At 48.9% G+C, this 26,673-nt stretch overlaps 1 protein-coding gene across 1 annotated transcript in view; it reads right to left on the bottom strand.

Moving 5' to 3' along the window:
* LOC138761434 (adhesion G-protein coupled receptor D1-like) overlaps positions 1 to 25,809 on the bottom strand; it is a 98,976-nt gene extending 73,167 nt beyond the window's left edge. Inside the window, exons 1-7 of the mRNA XM_069933568.1 lie at positions 25,609 to 25,809; positions 25,331 to 25,413; positions 25,091 to 25,243; positions 24,339 to 24,398; positions 22,123 to 22,243; positions 21,181 to 21,288; positions 10,060 to 10,135 (exon numbers count right to left, since the gene is read on the bottom strand). Of these exons, the coding sequence (XP_069789669.1) occupies positions 10,060 to 10,135; positions 21,181 to 21,288; positions 22,123 to 22,243; positions 24,339 to 24,398; positions 25,091 to 25,243; positions 25,331 to 25,413; positions 25,609 to 25,729 (722 nt within the window). The 5' untranslated portion in view covers positions 25,730 to 25,809. The remainder of the gene's footprint in view (positions 1 to 10,059; positions 10,136 to 21,180; positions 21,289 to 22,122; positions 22,244 to 24,338; positions 24,399 to 25,090; positions 25,244 to 25,330; positions 25,414 to 25,608) is intronic.
* Positions 25,810 to 26,673: the final 864 nt, after the last annotated feature.

The following is a 26,673-nucleotide window of genomic DNA, read 5'->3' as shown; positions in this document are numbered from 1 at the left end:
TTTGAACGATGTGTACAAACTGCTCGCACTAACTTTCCAAGATTCTCATATTTACCAAACAATATTTATTTATCTCTATTATATATTTTTAAATAAAACATATTATATATATATTTACACACACAGACAAATATTTGTGTATATATGCAAAAGAGCAGACTATTTTCTAAGTGGGGAGAAAACTGAAAATACCCAGCTGCAAAAGGGACCTGGGAGTCCTTGTACCAATCTGAAGCTAAGCTTGCAGGTTGAGTCGGTGGTGAAGAAGGCAAATGCAGCAGTGGGATTCGTTTTGAGAGGAATAGAATGTAAGAGTAGGTGTGTGATGTTGAGGGTTTATGGGGCACTGATGAGACCTCACTTGGAGCATTGTGAGCAATTTTGGCCTCCTCGTTTAAGAAAGGATGAGCTGATGTCAGAGAGGGTTCAAAGGAGGTTCACAAGGATGATTGTGGGAATGAAAGGGTTGTCATATGAGGAGTGTTTGACGGCTCTTGGTCTGAATTCATTAGAATTTAAGCGAATGAGGTGGGGGGGAGTCTCATTGAAACATTTTGGATGTTGATATGTGTGGACAGAGTAGATGTAGAAAGGTTGTTTCCCATGGTGGGGAAGTCTCAGACAAGAGGGCACAACTTCAGGATTGAAGGGCGTCCACTTTAGAACAGAGATAAGGAGGAAGTTCTTCAGCCAGAGGGGGGGTGAATCAATGGAATTTGTTGCCATGGTTGGTTGTGGAGGCCAAGTCATTGGGTGTATTTAAGTCCTTGTTTAGCCAGGGCATCCAAGGTTATGGGGAGACAGCTGGGCAGTGGGGCTGTGGAAAATACCTTATATTTCACTTTTTCAGCTTCATTTTAAGGGTTTTATGGTATATCCAGCATACAAGTCCACCCCAATTTTCTGGCTGCCTGGGATGCCCCATTCACCACAATATAAGTTGACCCTCAAAGCTCACGATGCCTGAGATGGACCATTGACTGGCGTATACGTTGACTCCCATAGACCGCGCTGATTGATCTGCTGGGTGTTGGCTGGAGGTGATTGCTCTCATGGAGGGTCCAGTGACACATCGCAGCAAATGACAAAAATATGAAGCGAATTTTAAGTTAAAAGTGATAGAAATTATCAAAAAAACCAACAACTGCACTGCTGCAAGAAAATCGGATGTGCTTGAGAAGTTGGTATGAGATTGGAGGAAAAGGCAATCTTGTTTGAGAAAAGGAATCACTCATTGGCCAGAGTTGAAAAATCATGTTGCAGAATGGGTACGTGAACAGAGGCAAGACTCCTACATAGTCAACCTGAAATAAAATAACATTTGCACTGCAATGGGCCAAGTTGCACCCAGATCTCAGTGATGATTTTGAGGCTACAATAGGCTGGTGCAATTGTTTCATGAACAGGAAAAATCTGGTATTACACTAAAAAATTGCACAGAAACTACCAAAAGATCTTGATCATAAAGCTGTAAGTTTTTACCAGTTTATTATACAGAACCGGCAGAAACACCAGTGTGCATGGCCAAAGGTCAGAAACCTGGACAAAACCCTCATGAATTTTGACATGATAGGCAACAAAACAGGGGAATGGAAAAGGGTTAAAACTGTGCAAACCAGAAGCTCAGGCCATGAAAGGACCAGGTTTACTGTGGTGTTATCGTTCATGGCCAACGGGACAAAGTTAAGAACCATGGTAATCTTCAAATACAAAGTTAAACCAAAAATTATATTCCCTGCAAGTATTTTTGTATTTTTTCATGAAAAAGGATAGATGGATGAGAATAGTGTAAAACTATGGATAGACAATGTGGAACAGGCAGTTAATGCAAAGAATGGAGTTTGCTGGTCTGGGATATGCTACATAGCCACTTAACCAAGAACACTAAAAGTAGGTTTGCACTACATAATACTCACATGCTGGTTATCCTGGGTGGTTTGAGGTCTAAACTTGAAACAGCCATTCAAAGACCATGTGCATGAGGAATGGAATACATGGATGTCGAGTGCAGAAAAGTCATTTACAAAAGGTGGGGCAATGCATGCTGTATCACTTGATATGCTGCGTAACTTCATGCTGAAGGCATGGGACAAAATTAAAGTAGAGACGGTGATTCAAATGATTTAAAAATTGTGGTCTCTCTTGTGCAATTGATGGCATGGAAGATGATTTATATTGGGACACTGACGATGAAGCTGAAACCACCTCATCAGATATAGACTAGGACTCATATGATGACTGCTTCAGACAATGATAGCAAGAGTGATTTTGAAGGGTTCTAAATGTGTTGTTGTTTTCAGATAATGATAGCGTTTTTGAAGGGTGGTAATTGTGTTGTTTTCAATAAAAATCTGAATGAAAATCTGTCACAGTCAGGTTTTTTTTGGTTTCTCAAGGGTCAACCAGATTGGATTGAATTTTGAGCTGAATTTAAGGTCTCAAAAGTATATCCGGCATATAAGTCAACCCTCATTTTTTGAGAGATTTTTTTGGGGGGTTTCACGATTCGGTTTATATGGTAGATCAATCTCGATGGGCTGAATAGCCTATTTCTGCTCCTCTATCTGATGGTCTAATACCAGTCCATAATATATATTGTCCGTCTGTATGTGTGTTGTGTCTGCGTGTTGTACACCGAGGACCAGGGAACGCTGTTTCGTCAGGTTGTAGTTGTACAATCAGATGACAATAAACTTGACTTGAATGCTCTGGGGGGGGGTCTCAATCCCTCTCCAAATGTATGCCACTGCCCTCCAGATGTCTACCTGAAATATAAATTTCTGCTCCAAGTTTCCTCCAAGTGCTGCTTGATTCCCTCTCCCTGAAATGAAAACTGCCCCATCCCCACTCCCCACTGTTTCGGTTTTAAGGAGAGAGGAAACAGAACACAATCCCACAGGAGAGCTGGTTTCGGGAGTAATTCCAGGAACGGAACCTCCACGGAAGTCTATCTATTAAACAGAGCAATGCAATTGTCCATTTATCAAAGTCAATGAACATCCCCCAGGGTTGCCACTTCAATCACACAGAATTCCAGAGGGAAACAATTCTACAGATATGGGAAACATTCCACAGAAACCGCAAGGGCAGCTAATTATATAAAGCTCTACCCATTAGAAACAGCCAGTCCCCTCCCCGGGGACACAGCTCTGGGAACGCATGCTTAACACACATAAAACAAACCAAACCCTGGGTTCACTGCTGAAGAACAGATTTTTTAAAAATCATCAGGCTGTCGCAAACAAAGGGCCCGGTGACAGAAACCCTGACCGAGGCAGTCAGCACTCTCGGAGACAGAGGCAATGGGCCAAAATTTATCATCGTGGGCTACTGCCACCCGAAGCCATCCCATTCGCAACCATTGGGGTTGGCATGACCTGCTTGAAACGTCTCGCAGCCACCACTTAGCCAACAGTCAAAGCCATCAATGTTTATGGAAATCTCTGAAGCTAAAATTCTTTCACTTTTTTTAAAAATGAAGTGCAATAAAACCTGTTAGAAAGTGATTAAGAGGAATTGAAACAATTACAAAAACTGAAGTAACCTCTATTCAGAATGGAAATATAACAGAATCACTAGGGGCACAGCCGTCCAGTTCCGTTCCCCTCACCCAGACTGACCATCAGATCTGTCCAGAGTACCAACAGTCCCTCAAAGAGGTGGGGGTCAGTGGTGAGCATGGTGGGGGGCCTGGACCCCACAGGACCCCAGGAGAGTAGACCCCAGGGTTAAGTGCAATCACCTGGGAGCAGAGACACCAGGACTGTTCACCCCTCATCCTCTGGGCCCTCCCACATCAGGACCCACTCTCCCACTGGATCCTCCCCTCCCTCGAACATATTCTTCTCTTTCCCCCCTTCTGGGACCACCTCCTACCCAGGGTCCTCTCCCAACTGGACTCTACTGCTCCCTCCTCTTCCTGGACCCATCACTCCTGTGACCACTCCCATCCACGGATCCATTGTCCCCAGATGCATTGTCCATAGGACCCACTCCCTCACCCTCAGGACACATTCCTACCCACAGGACCCACTCCCACTCGGGTCTCCTCCAAACCAGACTCTCTCCTCCAAACCAGACCCACTCCCCCCAGTCTGGGAACTCCAGTCCCTGGCACCGACTCTCTCAAGGGACACCCCTCCTCCTGAACGGACCCACTTAAAATCCAGAACCTTTACCCCATTCCAGTCCCTCAGAGAACCTTCTATCTCCTGGACCTACTGCTACTGCAATCCCTCCCCAAGACCCTCAGACGCTCATCCCCCTAAGACCCTGATTCCCTAGGATCCTGACACAACCATCTCCCACAGACCAGATCTTGGACTAGGTGGGTGAGGGAACCCGGACTGGGGATGTTGAGGGAACCTGGACTGTGGAGGGGTTGAGGGAGCTCTGACTGGGGAAGGGTGGGTGAGGGAGCTCCAAATGGGGAAGGGGGGGGTGAGGGAGCTCTGACTGGGGGAGGGTGAGGGAGCTCTGACTGGGGGAGGGTGAGGGAGCTCTGACTGGGGGAGGGTGAGGGAGCTCTGACTGGGGGAGGGTGAGGGAGCTCTGACTGGGGGAGGGTGAGGGAGCTCCAACTGGGGGAGGGTGAGGGAGCTCCGACTGAGGGAGGGTAAGGGAGCTCCAACTGGGGGAGGGTGAGGGAGCTGCGACTGGGTGAGGGTGAGGGAGCTGAAACTGGGTGAGGGTGAGGGAGCTCTGACTGGGGGAGGGTGAGGGAGCTCTGTGGGGCAGGGTGAGGGAGCTCTGACTGGGGGAGGGTGAGGGAGCTCCGACTGGGGGAGGGTGAGGGAGCTCCGACTGGGGGAGGGTGAGGGAGCTCCGACTGGGGGTGAGGGAGCTCTGACTGGGGGAGGGTGAGGGAGCTCCGACTGGGGGAGGGTGAGGGAGCTCCGACTGGGGGAGGGTGAGGGAGCTCCGACTGGGAGAGAGTGAGGGAGCTCCGACTGGGGGAGGGTGAGGGAGCTCTGACAGGGGGAGGGTGAGGGAGCTCCAACTGGGGGGCGAGGGAGCTCTGACTGGGGAGTCAAGGGAGCTTCGACGAGGGAGCTCTGACTGGGGGGTGAGGGAGCTCTGCGAGGGAGCTCTGACTGGGAGGCGAGGGAGCTCTGATGGGGGTGAGGGAGCTCTGATGGGGGGTGAGGGAGCTCTGACTTGGTGGGGGTTGAGGGAGCGGTGGTTATGGGATGTGTCGAGTCCTGATCTCTGCTGGGGTCAGAGACATGAAATCTCTCCCTGTTCACATCCAACTTTAGTCCGACAAGGAGAGTGATCAACAGAGCAGGCAAGGTCCGCACGGGGTGGGAGGGGGGTGCAGGGAGGGAGGGTCCGCATAGAGGGCCAGTGCCAGCAGACAAAAAAAAAGTGACAGAAGAGCAAAAGCTAAACTTTTTCTCCCGGAGCAGTTAACTGTTTCCCACTGAAGCACCGTGACTGCTCATCGAGTTTGGGTGGCACAGGGAAGCACATGGTTCTGGCAGAGGAGGCAGACCGGATGGGGGAGGGCACCTGGCCCCTGGAGAAAGCAGGTGACCCTGGGGGAGAGCGGGTGGCTCCTTGGGTGGTGTACCTGGCACTGGAGGACCACACTAATGATGAGTGAGGGGGGCTCTCGTGTGGTCCCCCAGCACCAAGTACTCGGAACTAGGAGTCGCTGGGAACATTGGTTCTTCAAATCCAACCTCAAGATAAAGGATTCCTGAAGGGTTGTTCACAGTGTCAGGCCTGCTGGAAGCAATGCTTCGCATCTGGCTAGAATATGTGTGAGCCTTCACAATAGGCTCTGTCCAACCCCCATCAGGCAGAATCCTGGCTCACTCACGGTTACAAACATAGACTTACACCCAACCAGATGTTTGCTGCAGATGCACACAGCAAAGGCTAACTAATCTTCTTGGAGAAGGGGGGGGGAGAAGAGAGGGGGAGAGAGAAGAGAGAGGGAGGGAGAAGAGAGGTGGAGGGAGAAGGGGAGAAGAAGAGGGGGAGGGAGAAGAGAGGGTGGGAGAAGAGGGGGAGGGAGAAGAGAGGGTGGGAGAAGAGGGGGAGGGAGGAAGGCAGGAGGGGAGGGGGAAGAGGGGAGGGGAAGAGGGGAGGGGGAAGGCCCACCGATTCTCCCAGCTCCCTCGACTACACCTCCTCCCACCCTGTCCCCTGTAAGGATCCATTCCATTCTCTCAGTTCCTCTGTTTCTGTCACATCTGCTCCCAAGACTACCATTCCAGAGCATCTGACATGTCCTTTTTCAAACCACATGGCTACACCTCCACCACTACCCTTCCTGGCATCTCCTCCATTTCCCAGCACATCTGCCCTGCTCCCCTCTGCCCCTGGTCATAACAAGGCCAGGATTTCCCTTGTCCTCACCTATCAACCTACTTGCCTCCTTATCCCTCATTTCCATCACCTACAATACAATCCAACCACCAGGCACATCTTCCCCTCTCCAGTTTCCCTTGGGCTTCTTGCCTGTCTCTCTCGCTTTCCCCATCCTTCTGTCCCCCCCTCCACTTCCCTCTCCATTTAGAGAGCTACGCCCCACCCACCTCACTTCTCAGCTTCTTTCTCTCTGCCCTCTTAGGACCTCTTGCCCGTGGGCCTGTGCACCTCTCTCTGCCCCTTCTTGCCTCCTTGCCCACATTAAGCAGACAGGGGCTTGAATAAAAAGGCCACACCCCCCAATCCTTGATGAAGGGCTCTGGGCCGACACGTTCGCAACATCCCGTTGACCATGGTAGATGCTATGCGACCTGCTGAGGATCTCCAGGGCTTTTCTGCATTGCAACGTCCTGCAAACTTCTCCTGTCCCCTTTTTTTATATATAAACATACAAACTTTATTCAACTACCACATTACAAACACACAGAGAGATACAGCTCAAAATAAAACCCACCATACATGTGGCAACAAAACCGTGAGAAGCGGTAATCACGACCCCCCCCCCCCCCCCTCTCCATTACACATCCAATTAAACCACAATTTTTGTCATCCCCTGAACCTCCCCCTTGGACACCACATTTTCCCACTCTAACACCTCACAGGCCCGGACGTAATCCTGAAAGACGGGCAGGCAGTCAGCTTGCCCAAACTCTCGACCACCCGTCGATGGCCATTTCCAGCAACCCCATGAGGAGATCCACCAGATGCCCAGTCCTCCTCTCCACACCGGGCAACTGTAGATCAGGAGGGCAGGGGGAGGGGGTGCTGAAGAGCAGCCAGAACTTGAGGAGCAGCCCCTTCAGGCGGGCGAAGAGGGGCTGAAATCTCTCGTGCTCAACATAGGTGTGGTACCCCGTCTCCTCCCGCTCTCCTGATGTTTCAGGTGCTGCCTTCCTGTTCAGCCCTAGCACGGAACATTACTCAAGTGTTCAACCGATGGGTCAAAGGCCGAGGCACAGAACCTCTTTTTTCAGTCGAGCAGTGTTGACGATGCACATCCCTAGGGTGGGGCCTGCAACCGCACTGCTCTCACTCAGTGTTCACACCCAGCACAGAGTGAGATCACAACCCGCATCTGCCCTTCCATCAGCGGACCCTGGACTGAGAGGTGCTCAGAGACCTGGGTGCTGTCCAGCAGGTTTATGGCTTTATTGTGTGGTACAGAGGGCCCTGCACAGAGCGAGGCTCCTTTACTCAACTTGTCCCACAGCGGCTGGATGCCCTTCGGCCCATCGAGCTCTCAACAGCTCGATGAATGTGCTCCTTCTTTGGCTCCCCTCCCCATTGTCAGGCTGCTGCCGAATTGTCCTCTCACACCACCTGCCCCAGACCACCACCCCTCCTCAGTCCTGCCGGTCTCTTTGAAACCTCTCCACTGCCAGACACACTCTTCCGGAGGAACTCACTGGCCAAGCAGTATCAATTGGAGAGAGAACAGGTAATGTTTCAAGCCAAAACTCTTCATCTGAGCTCTTAGCCCTTGTCCTTCCAAGTCCTTCCGGTCCATAAATCTGTCCAAAGAACTGCTGGATGTTGTGATTCTCCCGGCTTCTACATATCTTTCTGGCAGCTTGTTCCAGATACACATAACCCTCTGAGTGCACACGTTGCCCCTAAGGTCCCATAGAACAGAAATCAGGCCCTTTGGCCCTTCTAGTCTATGCCAAATTATTTTTCTGCCTCGTCCCACTGGCCTGCACCCAGTCCAGAGCCCTTCCCAATCACGTACCTGTCCAAATCCTTCTGAAATTTTAACTATGAGCCCGCATTCACCACTTCAGCTGGCAGAACAATCCTTACTCCCACCACTCTCTGTACATAAAAAATCCCTCCCTCTCTCTCACCTTAAACCCTTGCCCTTGAGCTCTAGAATTATCTACCTTGGGGAATAGACTGTTAGCATTCACTTTATCCATGCCCCTCATGATTTTATAAACATCTAAGAGAGTTAAACACTGTTGCGTTGAGCACTAGTGGACCACAGAGCTACATTCACACCACTGACCCACGACTGCATCGCCAGATCCAGCCAGATGACACAATGGCCATCGGCCTCATCAGCAACAATGATGAGTCGCTCTACAGGGAAGAGGGAGAAAATCTCGTGATGTGGTGTGAGAGTAACATCCCGAGTGTCCACGTGGACAAAATGAAAGAGATGATCGTGGACTTCAGGAGGACCAGGAACGACCACCCTGCACTACACATCAACAACTCTATCGTGGAGAGAGTGGAGAGCACCAAGTTCCTCAGACTCCACTTAACCAGTGACCTATTGTGGACACTCAACATCTCCTCACTTGTCAGGAAGTTGCAACAGTGACTGAACTTCCTGAGAAGACAGAAGTGGGCAAGGCTACCAGCCACCATCACGTCAACCTTCTACAGGAGCTCTATCGAGAGCGTCCTGGCCGACTGCATTACAGTGTGGGTACTGTTGCTGCAGAGAAATGGAACAGAAGTCAATCCACAGGACCATAGGAGTGGCAGAGGGGATCACAGGAGTCTCCCTTCCCCACATCGATGTGATCTACCGGAATCATTGTCTGAAGAGGGCACACAAAATCACTGAGAACCCCTTCCACCCCACACACAGCATCCTTCAGCTGGACCCATCGGGGAAGAAATGCAGGGATATCAGAGCCACCAGGCTGAGGAGCAGCTTCTTTCCTCGGGTAGTGAGAATGGTGAACGACCAAAGGAACTGCTGACACTAACCATCTGGGACTCTCCTATTCATGAAACAATATTTATTTATTTGTATTTATGAACACTTGTCCTGCATGTGTTTTGTTTGTCTGTATGTGGTTATGTCTGGTTGTGTGTCTGTGTTTTGCACTGAGACCTGGAGAACGCTGTTTCATTGGGTTGTATTTGTACAATAAGTTATGAATAATCTTGCCAACTTGAGTTGAGATCATGCCTCAGCCTCCATCCCTCCCACCTGTCCAACCTCTCTGATAACTCAAGCCCTCCAGTCCCAGCACCATCCCTTCCATTCCCTGGGAACCAGGAGAGCAGAGGGAGTCTTGGTTAGATTTCCCAATGGAAGCATAGCTCCTTAGACAGAACAGCCCTCACTCAGCACACCGCAGAAGTCCATACCTGACCTGAAATGTGTGAGATAACCAAGGACCCTCAGTGCAACCTGGACACCCAGAGAAAGAGACAAAGGCCAAAGCCTTCCCCCTCCTTGTTCAGGAATTGCTCCAGGTTCTTCCAGCTGACACGACACATCCCTGGGGATCTCTTCCTCCCTCCACCAGCTTCACCACCCCCCCGCCCCCCAGATCGGACAGCACAGGGCTGGGACCCAGACCCACGCTGGATGCCGGTCACAATATGTGCAATCCATCTGGACTGCAGCTCGCTAGCTGAGTCAGACCGATGACAGCAGATTCAGAGTTCCGGCCATCAGCCAATTCATCCAATCAACTATCGTCAGCTTTCCCAGGAAACAGGAACCATGGGCTCTGCATCTACGGAGATCCCACGTCTGATATCGAGATCCTTGACCAGAACTCTCAGGGGCTGACACAGCATGACCAGCAGATCCAAGGTAATAAAGAGCTTTTCAAAGAGAATCACTCCCAAATCCAGGAAGGCCGAAGAGTCACTTACGTGGTATCCAAAGGTCGAATCCGCTGGTAGAACTGATGCATGCTGTGATACAGAAGACCCACCATGATGACTTGCTCTGTGGGAGGGACAACAGAGGACAGTGCTAGAGATGAGACTGTCTGTCACCCAAACTGCACACATACTGTGACCCAACCTTCACACCCAGTCACCCCCCCGTCACCCCCCCCAGTGGCCCCCCATGCCGTCACCCCCTCACCACTCACACCCAATCACCTCCACTCGCCCAGTCACCCCCTCTCCCCCCAGTCACCCCTCACACCCAGTCACCCCCTCACACCCAATCACCCCCTCACACCCAGTCACCCCCTCACACCCAGTCACTCCCCTCCCGCCCAGTCACCCAAACTGCACACATACTGTGACCCAACCTTCACACCCAGTCACCCCCCCCGTCACCCCCCCCAGTGGCCCCCCATGCCCAGTCACCCCCTCACCACTCACACCCAATCACCTCCACTCGCCCAGTCACCCCCTCTCCCCCAGTCACCCCTCACACCCAGTCACCCCCTCACACCCAATCACCCCCTCACACCCAGTCACCCCCTCACACCCAGTCACTCCCCTCCTGCCCAGTCACTCCCCTCCCGCCCAGTCACTCCCTTCCCGCCCAGTCACCCCTCACACCCAGTCACTCCCTTCCCGTCCAGTCATCCCTATTCACCCAGTCACCCCCTATGCCCAGTCACCCCCTCACCACTCACGCCCAGTCACCCCCCCAACTCACACCGTCACTCCCACTCGCCCAGTCATCCCCCTCCCACCCAGTCATCCCTACTCACCCAGTCACCCCCTCCATCCCAGTCACCCCCCTCACCCAGTCATGCCCCCTATGCCCAGTCACCCCCTCACCACTCACACCCAGTCACCCTCCATCCTGTCCAGTCTCCCCAACACCCAGAGTCTCCCTGCTCAGTCTTGACTCCACACTCCCCAGATGTTGTCTCCATCCAATGCATCGGTCACACAAGTCCGGTGACCCATCGCCCTCAGGGGCCGGGACACACAGGACGCTGCGGACTACTTGTCAGTCACCATCTGCAGCACACGGCTCTCTAACAGCAACTCACAGAATGAGCCCAGTGTACAGAACTGTGCTGATGTGGTGTGATTGTCAGAATCCCTGCAATGCCAGACCATTCAACTCTAAATGCTCAGATAATTCCCTGCCTGCCCTCCCTGGTCATGTTCAAGCTAATAAACCCATTAGCTGCAACTTATTAACTCCCTCCTTCAGGAACACAATAAAACCATTCTGTAAATTCGACCGCTCTATCGAGAAATTCTTACTTTCCTGGTTTTATTATTGCAGCTAAGGAATGCCAGGTTCTCGGAGGTTAAGAAACATTTTGTTCTCTTGGCCATCCCTCTGTCGCAGACACAGGTCCCAGCTTGTGCCAGCTCTGCACTGCATGTACTCCCAGGGAACCGTTCCACACTGATACTCAGCCAACAAGTGGCAACCATGCCCAGCAAACTGGGGGGGGCAGCTCTCCAGTCATATCTTGCAGCAGCGGGAACTGTAACAGGCCTGCTGCCTGCAGTCGGGCGGGGGGGTGGGGGGGGGGGGAGGGATGACCACGAGGAGTCCCTGGGACCGAGGATTCACTGCCTGCAGGAGCTGGAGACAGGGACCGCGTGTCAATGAGGGGCAGGTAGTGGGGAGGAAATGGAGGGGCCACAGAGAGACTGGGACAGATGAGGAGAATGGGCAAACAAGCAGCAAATGACAGCTGTGGGAACGTGTACGGCCTTGCACTTTGGTGGAAGGAATAAAAGGACAGACTATCATTTGGCTGGGGAGAAAATTCAAGATTCAGAGCTGCAAAGGGACCTGGGAGGCCTCGTGCAGGATACCCTAAAGGTTAATCTGCAGGTTGGGTTCATATCAAGAGGAAAAAGGATAGAGCAGGGATGTGATTGGAGGGTTTATAGGGCACTGGTGGGGTCTCATGGAGGACGGGGTACAGGTCTGGCCTCCTTATTGAAGGAAGGATGTGCTGGCGTTGGAGAGTGTTCAGAGCAGATTCACGAAAATGATTCCATGAGTGAAGCGATTAGCACATGAGGGAATGTCTTGAGACTTTTGGACTGTACTCCTTGGAGCTCAGAAGAATGGGGGGCGGGGAGGATCTCATGGAAGCATTTCGAACGTCGAAAGGCCTGGACAGGGCAGACGTGGCAAAGTTGCTTCCCATGGCAGGGGAGCCTTTTTCTGCTGGCCTCCCAGTTCATTGGCTGTGGTGTCCCAGGATAGGAAGCTGTTTGTGCTGCTTTAACCAGGACGCCAACTGCTTTTTCCACTGAACACAACTCATCCCCGGGGATCGGAGAGTCTACCTTCCAACCGGAAACAGGTGACTTTCTCCTGTCCTTTTTCCACTGGTTTAAATCGGCAGACCAGTGTCTGGGCACGCCAGGGATAGGAGTAGGGGTTGAGGTCGTCAATCCCTGGCGTGAAATGATATCATTTGACACCGGCGTGCTGACTGCTTTTTTTTTAACCACTAGACCCTGTCCCAGTTAATTTCCCGTTAATTCCTGGGGACAAGGTGCCAGTGGAAAAGGGGCTCAAGGACAAGAGGGCAAACTTCAGTATTTAAGGGCACTCATTTCAAAGAGAGGTGCAGAGGAACTTCAGCCAAAAAGTGGTGAACCTTTGGAATTTGCTATTACAGGGACTGTAGAGGACTGGATGTATCTAAGGCAGTGCTTGACAAGAATCTGAATAATCAGGGTATCCAAGGTTATGGGGATACGGTAAAGGAGGGGCGGCCAACCCCGCTTAACCTAAGAGCCACATATCAGGTTTAACCTCAGATGCTTGAGAGCCATAAAACATGAAAATATATTACATGCATGTTTGAAATAAAAAATGTTCATGCACGTAGTTTTTAAATTGCTAATTAGTATTTGCTTAAATAAACCAAAAAAGTGTACATGACGTATATAAAGCCCACAACTCCCCATTACCTCTCAGGTGGGGGTGGGTGTGGGTGGGTGTGCGCACGTCTTGCAACCAGTGCACAAAGCAAATTAATGCGCGCACAAATGGAGAGGTTGGACAGGTGGGAGGGATGGGTGACTGGGCGGGAGGGGAGTGACTGGGTGTGAGGGGGTGACTGGGTGTGAGGGGTGACTGGGGGGAGAGGGGGGTGACTGGGCGAGTGGAGGTGATTGGGTGTGAGTGGTGAGGGGGTGACTGGGCATGGGGAACCAATTGAACAAAGCAGTTCAATGAAAGGAATAAAATCTTAACTAAATACATTACTTTGTAGAATGCAATCATACTTGTGTGACATTAAAACATGCCAATACAGTTTTATTAGCCATGAGAGATCAGCTGTGATCTTGGGATAATCTCAAGTTTACAAGCCTTCAGTGTGTATAGTACAGACTCTGGTCACAGGAAAATCATTTGCACAACAGAAAATGTTTGCGTGCACTGACTACAGGTAGTTCCTGACTTACGACCGTAAGGTGTCCAAGTGATTCGGGTTGGTCGGATTTGCCCCACCATGCATGCCCGAGGTCCATATAACCATATACAGCACAGAACAGGCCAGTTTGGCCCTACGAGTCCATACCGGAACAAATCCCCACCCTCCTCGTCCCACTGACCAGCACGTGGTCCATACCCCTCCAATCCTCTCCCCTCCATGTAATTATCCAGTCTTTCCTTAAATGTAAATAACATACTTGCTTCAACCACCTCTGCCGGAAGCTTATTCCACATCCCAACCACCCTTTGCGTGTAGAAATTTCCCCTCATAATTTTCCCCCTGCAATCTCAAACCATGGCCTCTGGTTTGAATATCCCCCACTCTTAATTTAAAAAGCCTATCCACGTTGACTCTCTCTGTCCCTTTTAAAATCTTGAACACTTCCATCAAGTCCCCCCTCAATCTTCTACGCTCCAGAGAAAAAAGCCCCAGGCTGCTCAACCTTTCTCTGTCACTCAAACCCTGACATCCAGTCAACATTCTCGTGAACCTTCTCTGGACTCTCTCTATTTTGTTTATCACCTTCCTCTAATTTGGTGACCCAAACTGCACACAGAAATTGTTTCCAGAAGGACAAAGCTGGCCAACTTTGGGAGGCTGTCTGGTCCAAGGAGAAGACTGGCAATCTGACAGGTGACCTGAAAGAAAGAGGATCATCTGGAGAACTCAGAAGGGGCAAGTTTTGTCAGCAAGACTGATTGAGAAGGAATCAGTTGTGAATGTCCTGGAAAAGGAATCTCTCTGAAACCAGCAAAAACCCTCCTGAGTGGTCACCTGTTAAGCACCAAAGACGAGTGAACTTTGTTCATGCTAACTTCTCTGCCCATTCATGCAATATTCCACAAATAAAGCTTTAACGAGGATCTCCAGCTGTCGCAGGGAGCAGGGATCTTGGGCTGCCATGGGGAACTGGGAGCGGGGGCTGCCACGGGGAGCAGGGACCTTGGGCTGCTGCCAGGAGTGGAAAATATGAACGTACAGAAGTTTTTAAAGAATTAGTTTTCTACAATCTTGGTTGTATGTGGAGGTGGACGTAACTCCTGAAGGTTAGAAGATGACGACTACATGTACTAAAAAATTAGAGGGAACATTGCCCACATCCCCCTCATTATCACCACCACTGACTCCCACACCCCCCAGTTATCACCCCCATTGACCCCTCTCATTATCACCCCCACTGACCCCCGCATTCATCCATGTTTGTCATCTACCCTGGGAAATAAACTGTGATCACTGTCTTTATCTATGCCCCTCGTGATTTTATAAACCATTAACGATCAGCCTCTTAGACAAGAAAATAAGGACCGAGCCTGTCCAACCTCTCCCTATAACTCATCCCCTCCAGTCCCTGCAACTACCTGGTGGATCTCAGCAGCTCTCACTGTGGCCATAGGAGGTGAAGGTTTTTACCCAACATTTCGGGTGTGGACCCCTTCTTCAAGGTCGGAGTCAAAATCAGCTAGGTGCCTGAATTAACAGGCTGGGGAGAAGGGAGGAATGGCCAGAGGGAGGAGTCCAGACCAACAGGCAGAGAGTGATCATTGGATATGGAGCAGAGACAGGATCGGTGAGAATTAACAGGGGGGAGAGGGGGTGTACAGGGTTCTGGAAGCAGTGCTGGGAAAGAGGGAAAGCAAAGAGAGAAGAGCTAAAGGAAAGGAGAAATAAGGAAAAATGGGCGGGGGGGTGCTCAGGGAAACAGGAAAAGTCTGTGTTAATGCTGTCTGGTTGGAGGGTGTCAAGATCAGAAGATGAGGTGTTGTTCCTCCAATCAATCTGGCAGTACACGAGACTGTGGGCAGACGCATCAGCAAGAGAATGGGACAGGGAATTGAAGTGGGTGGCCACTGGGAGATCCACACTACTGTGGCAGACAGGGCCGAGGTGGTCAACGAAGCAATCTCCCAGGCTGCACCCAGTGTCACCACAGCGGGAGCACCCAAATCAACAGACCGCCCTTACAGATTCACAAGAGAAATGAACTTCACTGTTGGATGTTGTAGGAATGTTGTCTGGTAAAGAGTTGAAAATAAGAAAACAGAAATGGAAAAGGAGGAAAGGTAATGATGGAAAAACGGAAAGAGAAGATAAACAAAATATAAAATGGCTACGCTGAACTATATGACTCTAAATATTAATGGAATACATAACCAAATTAAAAGGAAGAAACTACTAAATTTACTGAAAAAGGAAAAAATAGATATAGCATTTGTCCAAGAAACACATTTAACTGAATTGGAGCACAAGAAATTAAAGAGAGATTGGGTAGGACATGTAACAGCAGCATCGTATAATTCAAAAGCAAGAGGAGTGGCTATATTAATTAGCAAAAATGTGCCATTTAAAATAGAAGAGGAAATAATAGATCCAGCAGGGAGATATGTTATGATAAAATGTCAGATATATTCAGAGCTTTGGAATCTACTTAATATATATTCACCTAACGAAGAAGATCAAAAGTTTATGCAAGATACTTTTTGAAGGTAGCTAATACGCAAGGGAACATACTAATAGGAGGGGATTTCAATCTGAATTTGGATCCAAATATGGATAAAACGGGGAAAAAAATTAACAGGAAGAACAAAGTAACCAAATTTATAATTAAATCAATGCAAGAAATGAAACTTGTGGACATATGGAGGAAACAAAACCCAAAAGAAAAGGAATACTCATACTACTCGACTAGACATAAAACATACTCAAGGATAGACCTATTCCTGTTATCAGCCCACATACAAGGGAGAGTTAGGAAAACGGAATATAAAGCTAGACTATTATCGGACCACTCACCCCTGTTATTGGCAATAGAGCTAGAAGACATCCCTCCAAGAATGTATAGATGGAGATTAAACCCCATGCTACTTAAAAGACAGGATTTTAGAGAATTTATTGAAAAACAATTAAAAATGTACTTTGAAGTAAATACGGAATCAGTGGAAGATAAGTTTATACTATGGGACGCAATGAAAGCATTCATTAGAGGGCAAATAATAAGTTATGCAACCAAGATGAAGAAGGACTATAATCAGGAAACAGAGCAGTTGGAAAGGGAAATAATAAACATAGAAAAAAAATTAGCAATAAAGGAAGATACAACCAAAAGAAGAGAATTGGCGGATAAAAAAATAAAATACGAAACATTACAAACATATAAGGTGGAGAAGAATATAATGAAGACAAAACAGAAATATTATGAACTAGGGGAAAAAACACACAAAATCCTAGCATGGCAGCTTAAGACAGAGCAAACTAAGAAAATGGTATTGGCAACAAGGAAAAAAGACAAACAAATTACATATAATCCAAAAGAAATTAAGGAAAACTTCAGAGAATTCTATGAACAATTATACCGAACCGAAAACGAAGGGAAAGAAGGGAAAATAGATGAATTTTTGACTAAAATTGAACTACCAAAACTACAAATAGAGGAACAAAATAAATTAACAGAACCATTTGGAACAGTAGAAATACAAGAGATAATAAAAAATTTACCAAATAATAAGACACCAGGAGAGGATGGACTCCCAATAGAATTCTACAAAACATTTAAAGACCTAATAATACCGCCCCTCCTGGATGTAATCAACCAGATTGATGAGACACAAAACTTACCAGATTCATGTAAAACAGCAATAATTACAGTGATACTAAAACAAGGGAAAGATCCACTCTCACCAGCGTCATATAGACCAATATCTCTGCTAAACACAGATTATAAGATAATAGCTAAACTATTAGCAAACAGATTAGCAGAACAGGTACCGAAAATGGTAAATTTAGACCAAACTGGATTTATCAAAAAAAGACGCACAACAGACAATATTTGTAAATTTATTAACTTAATTCATGCAGTAGAAGGAAATAAAGCACCGGCAGTAGCAGTTGCTTTAGACGCAGAGAAGGCCTTCGACAGAGTAGAATGGAATTACTTGTTCAAAGTATTGCAAAAATTCAGTTTACCGGAGAAGTATATTAATTGGATTAAAGCATTATATAAGGGACCGTTAGCGAAAGTGACAGTAAATGGACATGTATCAAAGCAATTTAACTTAAGCAGGTCAACGCGGCAGGGATGCCCACTATCACCATTATTGTTTGCGCTAGCTATAGAACCACTAGCAGAATCGATAAGAAGAGATAATAATATAAAAGGAATAAAAATAAAAGACAGGGAATATAAAATCAGTCTGTTTGCGGATGATGTGATAGTGTACTTAACAGAACCAGAACTATCAATAAAAGAACTATATAAGAAATTGAAGGAGTATGGAGAAGTGTCGGGATACAAGATAAACGTAAATAAAAGTGAAGCAATGCCTATGAATAACGCGGATTTCTCAAAATTTAAGGAGGAATCCCCATTCAGATGGCAAACGCAGGCAATAAGATACCTAGGTGTGCAAATAAACAAAAATCTAGGCCAATTATATAAACTCAATTACAATCCACTAATGAAAAAATTACAGGACGATTTAGAGCATTGGAAAGAGCTACCACTAACACTGATAGGAAGGATAAACTGTATTAAAATGAACATTTTTCCAAGGATACTATACTTATTTCAGGCATTGCCAATACAACTGACAGAAAAATTCTTCAAAGAGTTAAAGAAAATAATAAGGAGATTTTTATGGAGAGGGGGGAAACCGAGGATAGCACTAGACAAATTAACAGAATGGTATAAACAAGGAGGCTTACAATTGCCAAACTTCAAAAATTATTATAGAGCCGCACAATTAAGGTACCTATCAGATTTTTATCAAACAAGGGAAAAACCAGACTGGACGAGACTAGAATTAGATAAAATAGGGGAAAAGATACCTGAACACATATTATATAAATGGGACGAAAAATTGGTACAACATAGAACTTCTCCAGTATTACACCATCTCCTCAATATATGGAAGAAGATTCATGTAGAAAGAAATAAAATAAATTACCAAATACCAAAACTAATATTGACGCAGAATAAGCTACTCCCTTTTACAATAGACAACCTTGCCTTTAGAAAATGGGAAAAAAAAGGGATTAAAAGAATAGAAAATTGTTTTTCAGGAAGTAGATTCTTATCCTTTGAACAAATGAGAGATAAGTACAATATAACGGGAGATACAGCGCTGGCATATTACCAACTGAGATCCTACTTGAAAGATAAATTAGGAAGCAACTTGAGTTTACCAGAGGGAAGTAACCTTGAATATGTGATTACAGATACAATGTTAATCAAAAGATTTATAAAAAATATGTATATTAAACTGCAAGAAAAGGAAAATGAGGAAACAAATGGTAAAACTAAACAAAAATGGGAACAAGATTTAAATATAAAGATAAAAAAGGAAACATGGGAGAAGTTATGCTCTGGAACGATGAGAAATACAATAAATACGAGGCTGCGTATGATACAATATAATTGGTTACACAGACTATACATTACACCGCAAAAGTTAAATAAATGGGACCCAACAGTATCTGATAGATGTTTTCGATGTAAAAAAGAAAGGGGAACAACAATTCATGCAATCTGGACATGTGAGAGAGTAGAAAAATTTTGGGATGATCTCAATCAGATATTAAATAAAATAACAGAAAACAATATACCAAAGAATCCAGAGATCTTTCTCCTAAGTAACATAAAAAATAAAGAATTTGGAATTGACTTGGAGGATGCACAAAAAAGATTTGTTAAGATAGCCCTAGCTGTAGCAAAAAAATGTATTATGTCAACCTGGAAATTGGAAGATAATTTGAAAATACAACAATGGTATATAGAAATGAATAAATGTATTCCATTAGAAAAAATAACATATAGTTTAAGAAATAATATTGAAATATTCGAACAAGTATGGGAGCCTTACATTAAATACAATAGCGAAAACCTACCGGGAACAAACATTACCTAAGTTGATGGAAGGAGAAGAGAAGAAAAAAATGGACTCAGTAGAATTTCTGGTGTATTTTTGTTGAATGACAACATTGTCTAACTGAATTAATGCAACCTAGATTGTATAACTAAAATGGATGAGAGGGGGGAGGGATGGGGGGGTGGCTTGGGAGGAGGGAGGGGGGAGGGAGAAAAAGTCACTGTAAATGTGTGGAAAAGAAAAAGTGTATATCATGGCTATTGTGATTTATGGTGTGAAAAATAAAAAATTTAAAAAAAAAAAAAAAAAAAAAATGAACTTCACCTGGATGGACTGTTTGGCGCCCTGAATGGCGGTGAGGGAGGGTGGGTGGGCGCAGGTGGAGCATCTCTTGCAGACACAGGGGTAGGTCCCAAGGGAACGACTAGTGGGGAGGGAGGGGTGGGCAAGGGGGTTACGGAGGAGCGGTCCGTGCGGAGAGGGGAGGAGAGGGGAATATGTGTCCAGTGGTGGGATCACATAGTAGGCGGCTGAAAAGGATGTGTTGGATGCAGAGGCTAGTGGGTGAGGATGAGGGAAATCCTGACCTTGTTGCACGTAGTGGGGGAAGGGGAAGAGGGCCGGGGCAGATGTGCGGGTAGTGGAGGGGATGTGGGTGAGGGACAAGCTGATAGTGATAAGGGGGAAGCCACGTTGTTTGAGAAGGGAAGGCCTCCTCTGCACCCCTTCCAAATGATTGACGTCCTTCCGACAGGCAGGCGACCAAAACTGTACAAGGCATGGTCTCACCAAGGAGAGAAACTCAGCAGGTCACACAACATCCAGAGAAAGGGGCTCAGGCCCAAAACGGTGGGCAATGATCCAGATTATTTGTTAAGATTCATTTTATTGACGTAACAAAACAGGAAATGTGATTATCTTTAGTCTGCCATAAGGCAAAGATTCACTATCAGCAAAAACTCCCCCATCGCCCCCCCAGTGAGTCCCCAAGTGCCTGTACTTCACCTCTAGTGCTCCCGCAGCTGCCAGCCTTCAGTCACAGCATCTGTAACCCAAGCTACAAGTGCACACTTCTGGCACAATGAGGAAGCCTCCAGCCACCCTCTTTCACCTCAGTCCTAATATCGGGGATCCCTTCAGCCAGTCTCCAGCAGCCCGAAGCCTGGTGCGAGTCCCTTGACCGCGGTCGCCAGCAGCCTGCATGGGACCCTCACCTTGAGTCAGCCCGCCACCGGTGTGTTTTTCAGCCTCAGAGCCCCTCGTGGGTCACCCTCTCAGACAGGGAGTACTCTCCCAGTTTTCTGGTGCCCTGCAACCCCTCATGGCCACTGCCGATCTCAGGCCCTGTCATCTTGGGCCCAGGCCTCGTGAGGTTTTAAAATAAGCCGTTTATAGCCTGTCCAGAGCCGATGGCAGTCAGGCCCTCCGGGGGAGTGCCGAAACTCTGCTCCCCCACTCCTTGGGTCCACATGGGTGGCCGTGCTGCTGCAGTAGTGTTACTTGGGAGTGCAGGTCTTTTCCTCCCTGTGGACGCTGTGGGACCTGCTGAGTTTCTCCAGCACATCTGTGCACTGCGCTCAACCCCGGCGTTTGCGGACTTTCCTGTCTAAGGGCCTAAGCTCCTGCCCGACGAAGGTGATAATTGATTTCACACCAAACACCTCCAGTCCTGCTCACGTCAGAGGTCAACCAGAGGTGGGAACATGCAGTGTCCCCAATACTTTAATACCACCACTTACTTTTGCTGTGAAAAGCCTCCCTTGGGATGAAGATGTAGCTGAATCCTCGCGACGGGAAACGAAAGTTGGACAGAGTGGAACCATCCGGAACCTTAACCAACGAGTAGTCTGCAAAGATAAGGAGCCCAATTATTTTAACGTTCCATTTTGACCTGGGGGGGGAGGGGAATCCCATTTCACTCATTCCTACACATTCTGAGGGAGATTGGCAATAACCGAGAAAGCGAAGGGTATGAGATGCGACTGTGTGGGAGGGTGTTTCGGGTGGAGAAAGGGAGCCATTATCTGTTTCCCCCCACCGCAGGGTGAGGTAGAAGCTTCAGACCAGCCATGGTTGGCAGTAGCGGTTAGTGCAGTGCTGTTACAGCACCAGCAATTGGGACCAGAGTTAAAATCCCGTGCTGTCTGTCTGCGTGGGATTTCCTTGGAGGCTCCAGTTTCCAGCCACCTTTCAAAACATACAGGGGGTGGAGTCGTAGGTTAATTGTGTGATTGGGCGACACAGGCTCGTGGCCAGAAGGGCCTGTTACCGTGCTGTAGGTCTAAAATGTATTGGGAAAGGATCTACTGGTTTTGCAGGCAGGGGAGAGGAGGGTCACTAGGCTGATTCCAGAGATGGGGTGTGGGGGGAGGGGGTGGAATGATCAGTCAAGGGGAAATTGAGTCACCTGGGACTGTATTCCTCTGCTGAGAGAGGATCTTATTAAAAAAATAGGCAAGAAAGTTGTTTCCACTAGCAGGTGAGACCAGTACCAGGGGACACAGCCTTGAGATTCAGGTATAGATTTAAGATGTAGATGAGGAGGAACTGCTTCTCCCAGAGAGGGGAAATCTGTGGAACTCTCTGTCCAAGACATTTAAGACATATTTTTGCGCAACCAGGGAATTTAGGCTTATGGGGAACATGTCGATGGGCGTGGGAAATGAGGGTAAACCTCTCACCAGCCACAGCTGAGCTTCCTTCCACAGTGACGATGGCGGACGGCCGGCCCTCCAGGTGGGTGGCCACGTGGACCATCACCCTGTCAATGGTCCCGATCAACCCGCTCACCACGCTGGCGGTCTGTGGGCAAAACAACGGGCAAAGTGAGGGCAGCTGGGCATGGAGCCAGGGAGCGGCAGGAGGGCAGCCAACAGGGGAACCCACCTCAGTAACAGGAGGAAGCAACAGGCTATCTACCCACAGAGAGGGTAAACACAGGTGGCTAAACAACGAAGGACCCACGTCAAAGGGGATGGTAACAGGAAAGCCTCCCTTGACAGCAGGGTGACAACAGGCAAACTACCCATACTAATGGGGTAGCAACAAGGGAAACACCCTCAGCAAAAGGGGATAGCAACAGGCAAACCAGCCACAGCAATGAGAATAGCAACAGGTGAACCACCCACGACTACTGGGGTTTCAAGAGGCCTACCACCAATGGCAATAGCGGTAGCACCAGGGAAACACCCTCAGCAACAGGGGATAGAAGCAGGAAAAACACCCACAGCAAGGAGGGTAGCAACAGGCAAACTGTCCTCAGCAATGAGTGTAGCAACATGCAGACTACCCACACCAATGAGGGAAGCAATGGGGAACCACCCATGGCAACTGGGAGATCAATAGGTGAACAATCCATTGTAACAGGGGTAACAACAAGTGAACCACCCATGCTAATGGGAGTGTCTAAGTGATGAATGACAATGGAAGGCAGCAACAGGTGAACTACCCACAGAAACGGGGTGGGAAAATGAAGAATGATCACAGCAAAGGGGATGGTAATAGGAAAACCCAACAGACAAACTACCCATAGTTACAGGGTAGCAACAGGGGAAACACCCTGAACCACAGGAGGTAGCAACAAGCAAAACACCATGGCAACAAGGGTAGCAACAGGAGAACCATCCACAACAACAGGGGTAGCAACAGGTAAATCACCCACAGCAATAGGGGTAGCAACATGCGAAACACCCACAGCAACAAGGGTAGCAACAGGAAGCTACTCACAGAAACTGAAGTAGCAATAGGTGAACCACCCATGGCAATGGGGGTGGCCAAGCGATGAATGATAATGGGAGGCAGCAACAGGCAAACTATCCATGACAACAGGGCTGGAACAGGCGAAGTACTCGAGGAAATGGGGGAAGCAACAGGTGAACTACTCACAGAAACGGGATGGAAAAATGAAGAATGATCACACCAAAGGGGACAGTAACAGGAAAACCTATCACAACAGTGTGACAGGGTAGCAACAGGGGAAACACCCTGAGTCACAGAGGGTAGAAACAGGCAAACCACCCATGGCAACAAGGGTAGTAACAATAAAATCACCCAGGTAACTGGCGTAGCAATAAATGAACTACCCACAACAATGGGGGAAGCAAAGAGGTAACAACAGGTGAACCACCATGGCAACAGGGGACACACCCTCAGCCACAAGGGATACCAACAGGAAAATCACTCACAGTGATTGGGAAATAGCAAAAGAAACTACCCTTGGCAATGGGGGTGGCAATAGCTAAACTACCCATAGTGACTAGGATATGAACAGGCGAACCACCCACTGCAAGGATGGTAGCAACAGTCAAACCACCCCTGGCAAAAGGGGTAGTAAAGGCTGAACAACTCACAGCAACAGGATAGCAACAGGTGAATCGTTGACTGTGACAGGGGTGTCAACAGCCAAACCACCCACAGCAACGAAGGTGACAACAGCGGAACCAACCCCGGCAATGAGAGCAACAGGTGAAGCCCCCCCAAGGGAAACAAGGGTGACAATGGGAGAACCACCCACTACATTGGGGTTAGCAATAAGAACATTCACGCACAGTGCTTGCAAGGTGCAGATCTCTGTCTCTCTACAAAGTTACTCATTGACCCACTGAGTATTTGCAGCAATCCGAATCTCAGATCCCTCCCTGCCCCTGTAACCCCCTTCTGTCCCCTACAGTCTTCCCTGTCTCTGTACCCCATCCAGTCCCCTACACCCCTCCCTATCTCTGTAACCTACCCCCCTTATCCAGTCCTCTACACTCCTCCCTGACTCTGTAACCCCCTCCGGTCCCCTACACTCTCCCAGTCTCTGTAACCCCCTCCAGTCCCCAACACCCCTCTCTGTGTCTCAGAGAGAAGAAACCACATGAACATCCAGAGCCCACATTAGCGGGACAGGTGTTACCTCAGCCACTTCAGTCCAGCTGGACACAGACAGAAGTTCTCCCACCGTCTGCAGGAAGTCCTGGAAAACACAGGAAGTACAGGATGGGATGTCAGTGCCGGTGTCCCACAACCGTTCTAACTCATCTGCCAATGGACCCGTGTGACTGAGGGCCAGAGGCTCTGCACCTCTCTGTAGCCAAGGGGGTCTTGATCAGCAGAATACCTCTCACTGACCCTTCATCCCTGATGCCCCAGCAATCTTTGCTCCAATTGACCCTTCACGTCTGACTGGCCCAGCCGACCCTTCAACTCCAACTGCCCCAGCCAACCCTTCGCTCCTGCCTGCAGCCCACTGCCCACCCTTCAAAACACGCAAAACCTTTCATCCACGATAAACCAGACTGCTGGAAGAACTCAGCAGGTCAGGCAGCCCCTGTGGAGGGGAAGTGAGGAGACAACGCTCTGGTTCGGATTCTTCACCGATTGGGCCAACCGTCCAGTTCTACCACCCCCCCCACCAACCCACCAAGAGCCTGCAGCTCCTCGGACAGTGCTCCAGATGCCCTCCTTCACCATCCTCACTGCACTTTCCCCAAAGCCACGCTTGCTTGGATACATCCACCAGGCTGAGCCTTTCTCCTGGACCTCCTGTGGCTGGCTTGCTGGGGGTCAAAGGAAGAGTCCCCAGGACCAGGAGTAAAACACAATGCTGGAGACCCTCAGCCAGTCAGACCATGTAGAGCAGAGATAAAGATACAGAACCAACGTTACCTCGGTCATGTTGGAAGCGGTTTGGAGCTGCAGCGTTTTGTTGGGAAGGACAAAGGAGGTGCTGAGAGAGTCCCCGGCCGCCGCGGGGTACCAGAACCTCCTGTGGTTCTCTCCTGCCAGGGCTGTGCCCGAGATGTCAGTGCCCTCAGCAGCCTGCAAGGAAAGCAAGGACACTTTGACGGCCCTGGCTGAGAGCACGACCGGGGTACATGCACGCATGGTGCAGAGCCGGCGACTTACCGGAGCTGCTGCTGCGGAAGACTTTGGAGCTGGGTCTTGCGGGGACGCCGAGCCCCCCCTCGCTGGGTCACAAACCGGAAGACCTGGGGAGAGAGAGCAGCGCACAGACTCAGAGGTGGTTTCCGCACAGCTTGTGAGCTGGGCACGTCAAACATCAGCGACCGGTGCCGAAGGGATCCCAGATCATTACCGCAGACAGGAGCACAGCACCTTCCAGCCTCTGCTCCCTGGTGAGTGGCCTGTGCCAGGTGCTGTACGAATGCAGGGACTGCCTTTACCTGTCGTGGCATTGTAGTACAGCTGAACCTCCAGTGGCGAGAGGGCCCGCTCCCAGATCACAAATTCGTCGAAGGAGCCAGTCACATAGTGGCTAGAACTCTGCATCCTCGGAGCACCCATCACCACGTTGGCGTACTCATTGGTGTCGCCTACTGCCTCCTTCCCGGACGTGTCATTGGTGTGAAATGTCCCGTTGATGTACACCTTCAAACCACCCACCGGGGTCCAGGTGAAGAGAACGTGTGTCCATTCAGGGCCTGGAGGAAGAGAGTGTGGACTCTGTGAATCGGCATCCTGCGGTGATTTGGGGGGGCAGAGGTGAGACGGGAGCCCGTGATGTCAGGGGGGGAAGAGAGGGAGGGGGAGAGAGGGAGGGGGAGAGAGGGAGGGGAGAGAGGGAGGGGGAGAAAGGGAGGGGAAGAGGAAGGGGGGAGAGGGAGAGGGTACCAGCTCATTCCAGAACATTGAGAGAAAGATCAAAAGAAAAGGAGGCAGCTTTGCCCTGTGATAATATTCGGACAACACAGGAAATTGTTTTTCAGTCATTACAACGTTTTAAAAAAATCATTCCAGCACACTTCAGGCCCTTCAGCCCTCTATAAATCTATACAACAAACTAACTCTTTCCTCCCTCACAGCCCGAACCCTCTATTTTACCTGTTCCCTGTGCCCGACGAAGAGAATTTTAAATATCCCTGCTGAACCAGCCTCCATCACCCACAATGCGTTCCAGGCATCCACCGCTCTGTCTAACAAACTTAGCCCTTCCCTCTCCCCTAATCTCTCCCCCCCCACCCCCACCCTCACTTTGTCCCAACGTTCTCTGGGAATTCCTTCTCTCCCCCACATGAAAAATTTGCTCCAAAAAGAGAAAATCTTGTTTCATAAGACACATCGAGTCACACAGTTGGTGCGGCAGTTAGCACAACACCTTTCAGGACCGGGGTTCGAATCCCACACCGTCTGTAAGGAGTTTGTATGTTCTCCCCATGTCTGCGTGGGTTTTCCTCGGGGGCTCCGGTTTCCTCCCATCGTTCAAAACGTACCGGGAGTGTAGGTTAACT

This window comes from Narcine bancroftii, chromosome 4 (assembly GCF_036971445.1).
Source record: "Narcine bancroftii isolate sNarBan1 chromosome 4, sNarBan1.hap1, whole genome shotgun sequence".
NCBI lineage: Eukaryota > Metazoa > Chordata > Chondrichthyes > Torpediniformes > Narcinidae > Narcine > Narcine bancroftii.
Note: the sequence above shows the minus strand (reverse complement) of the source record. Positions and strands in the feature narration are given on the sequence as shown.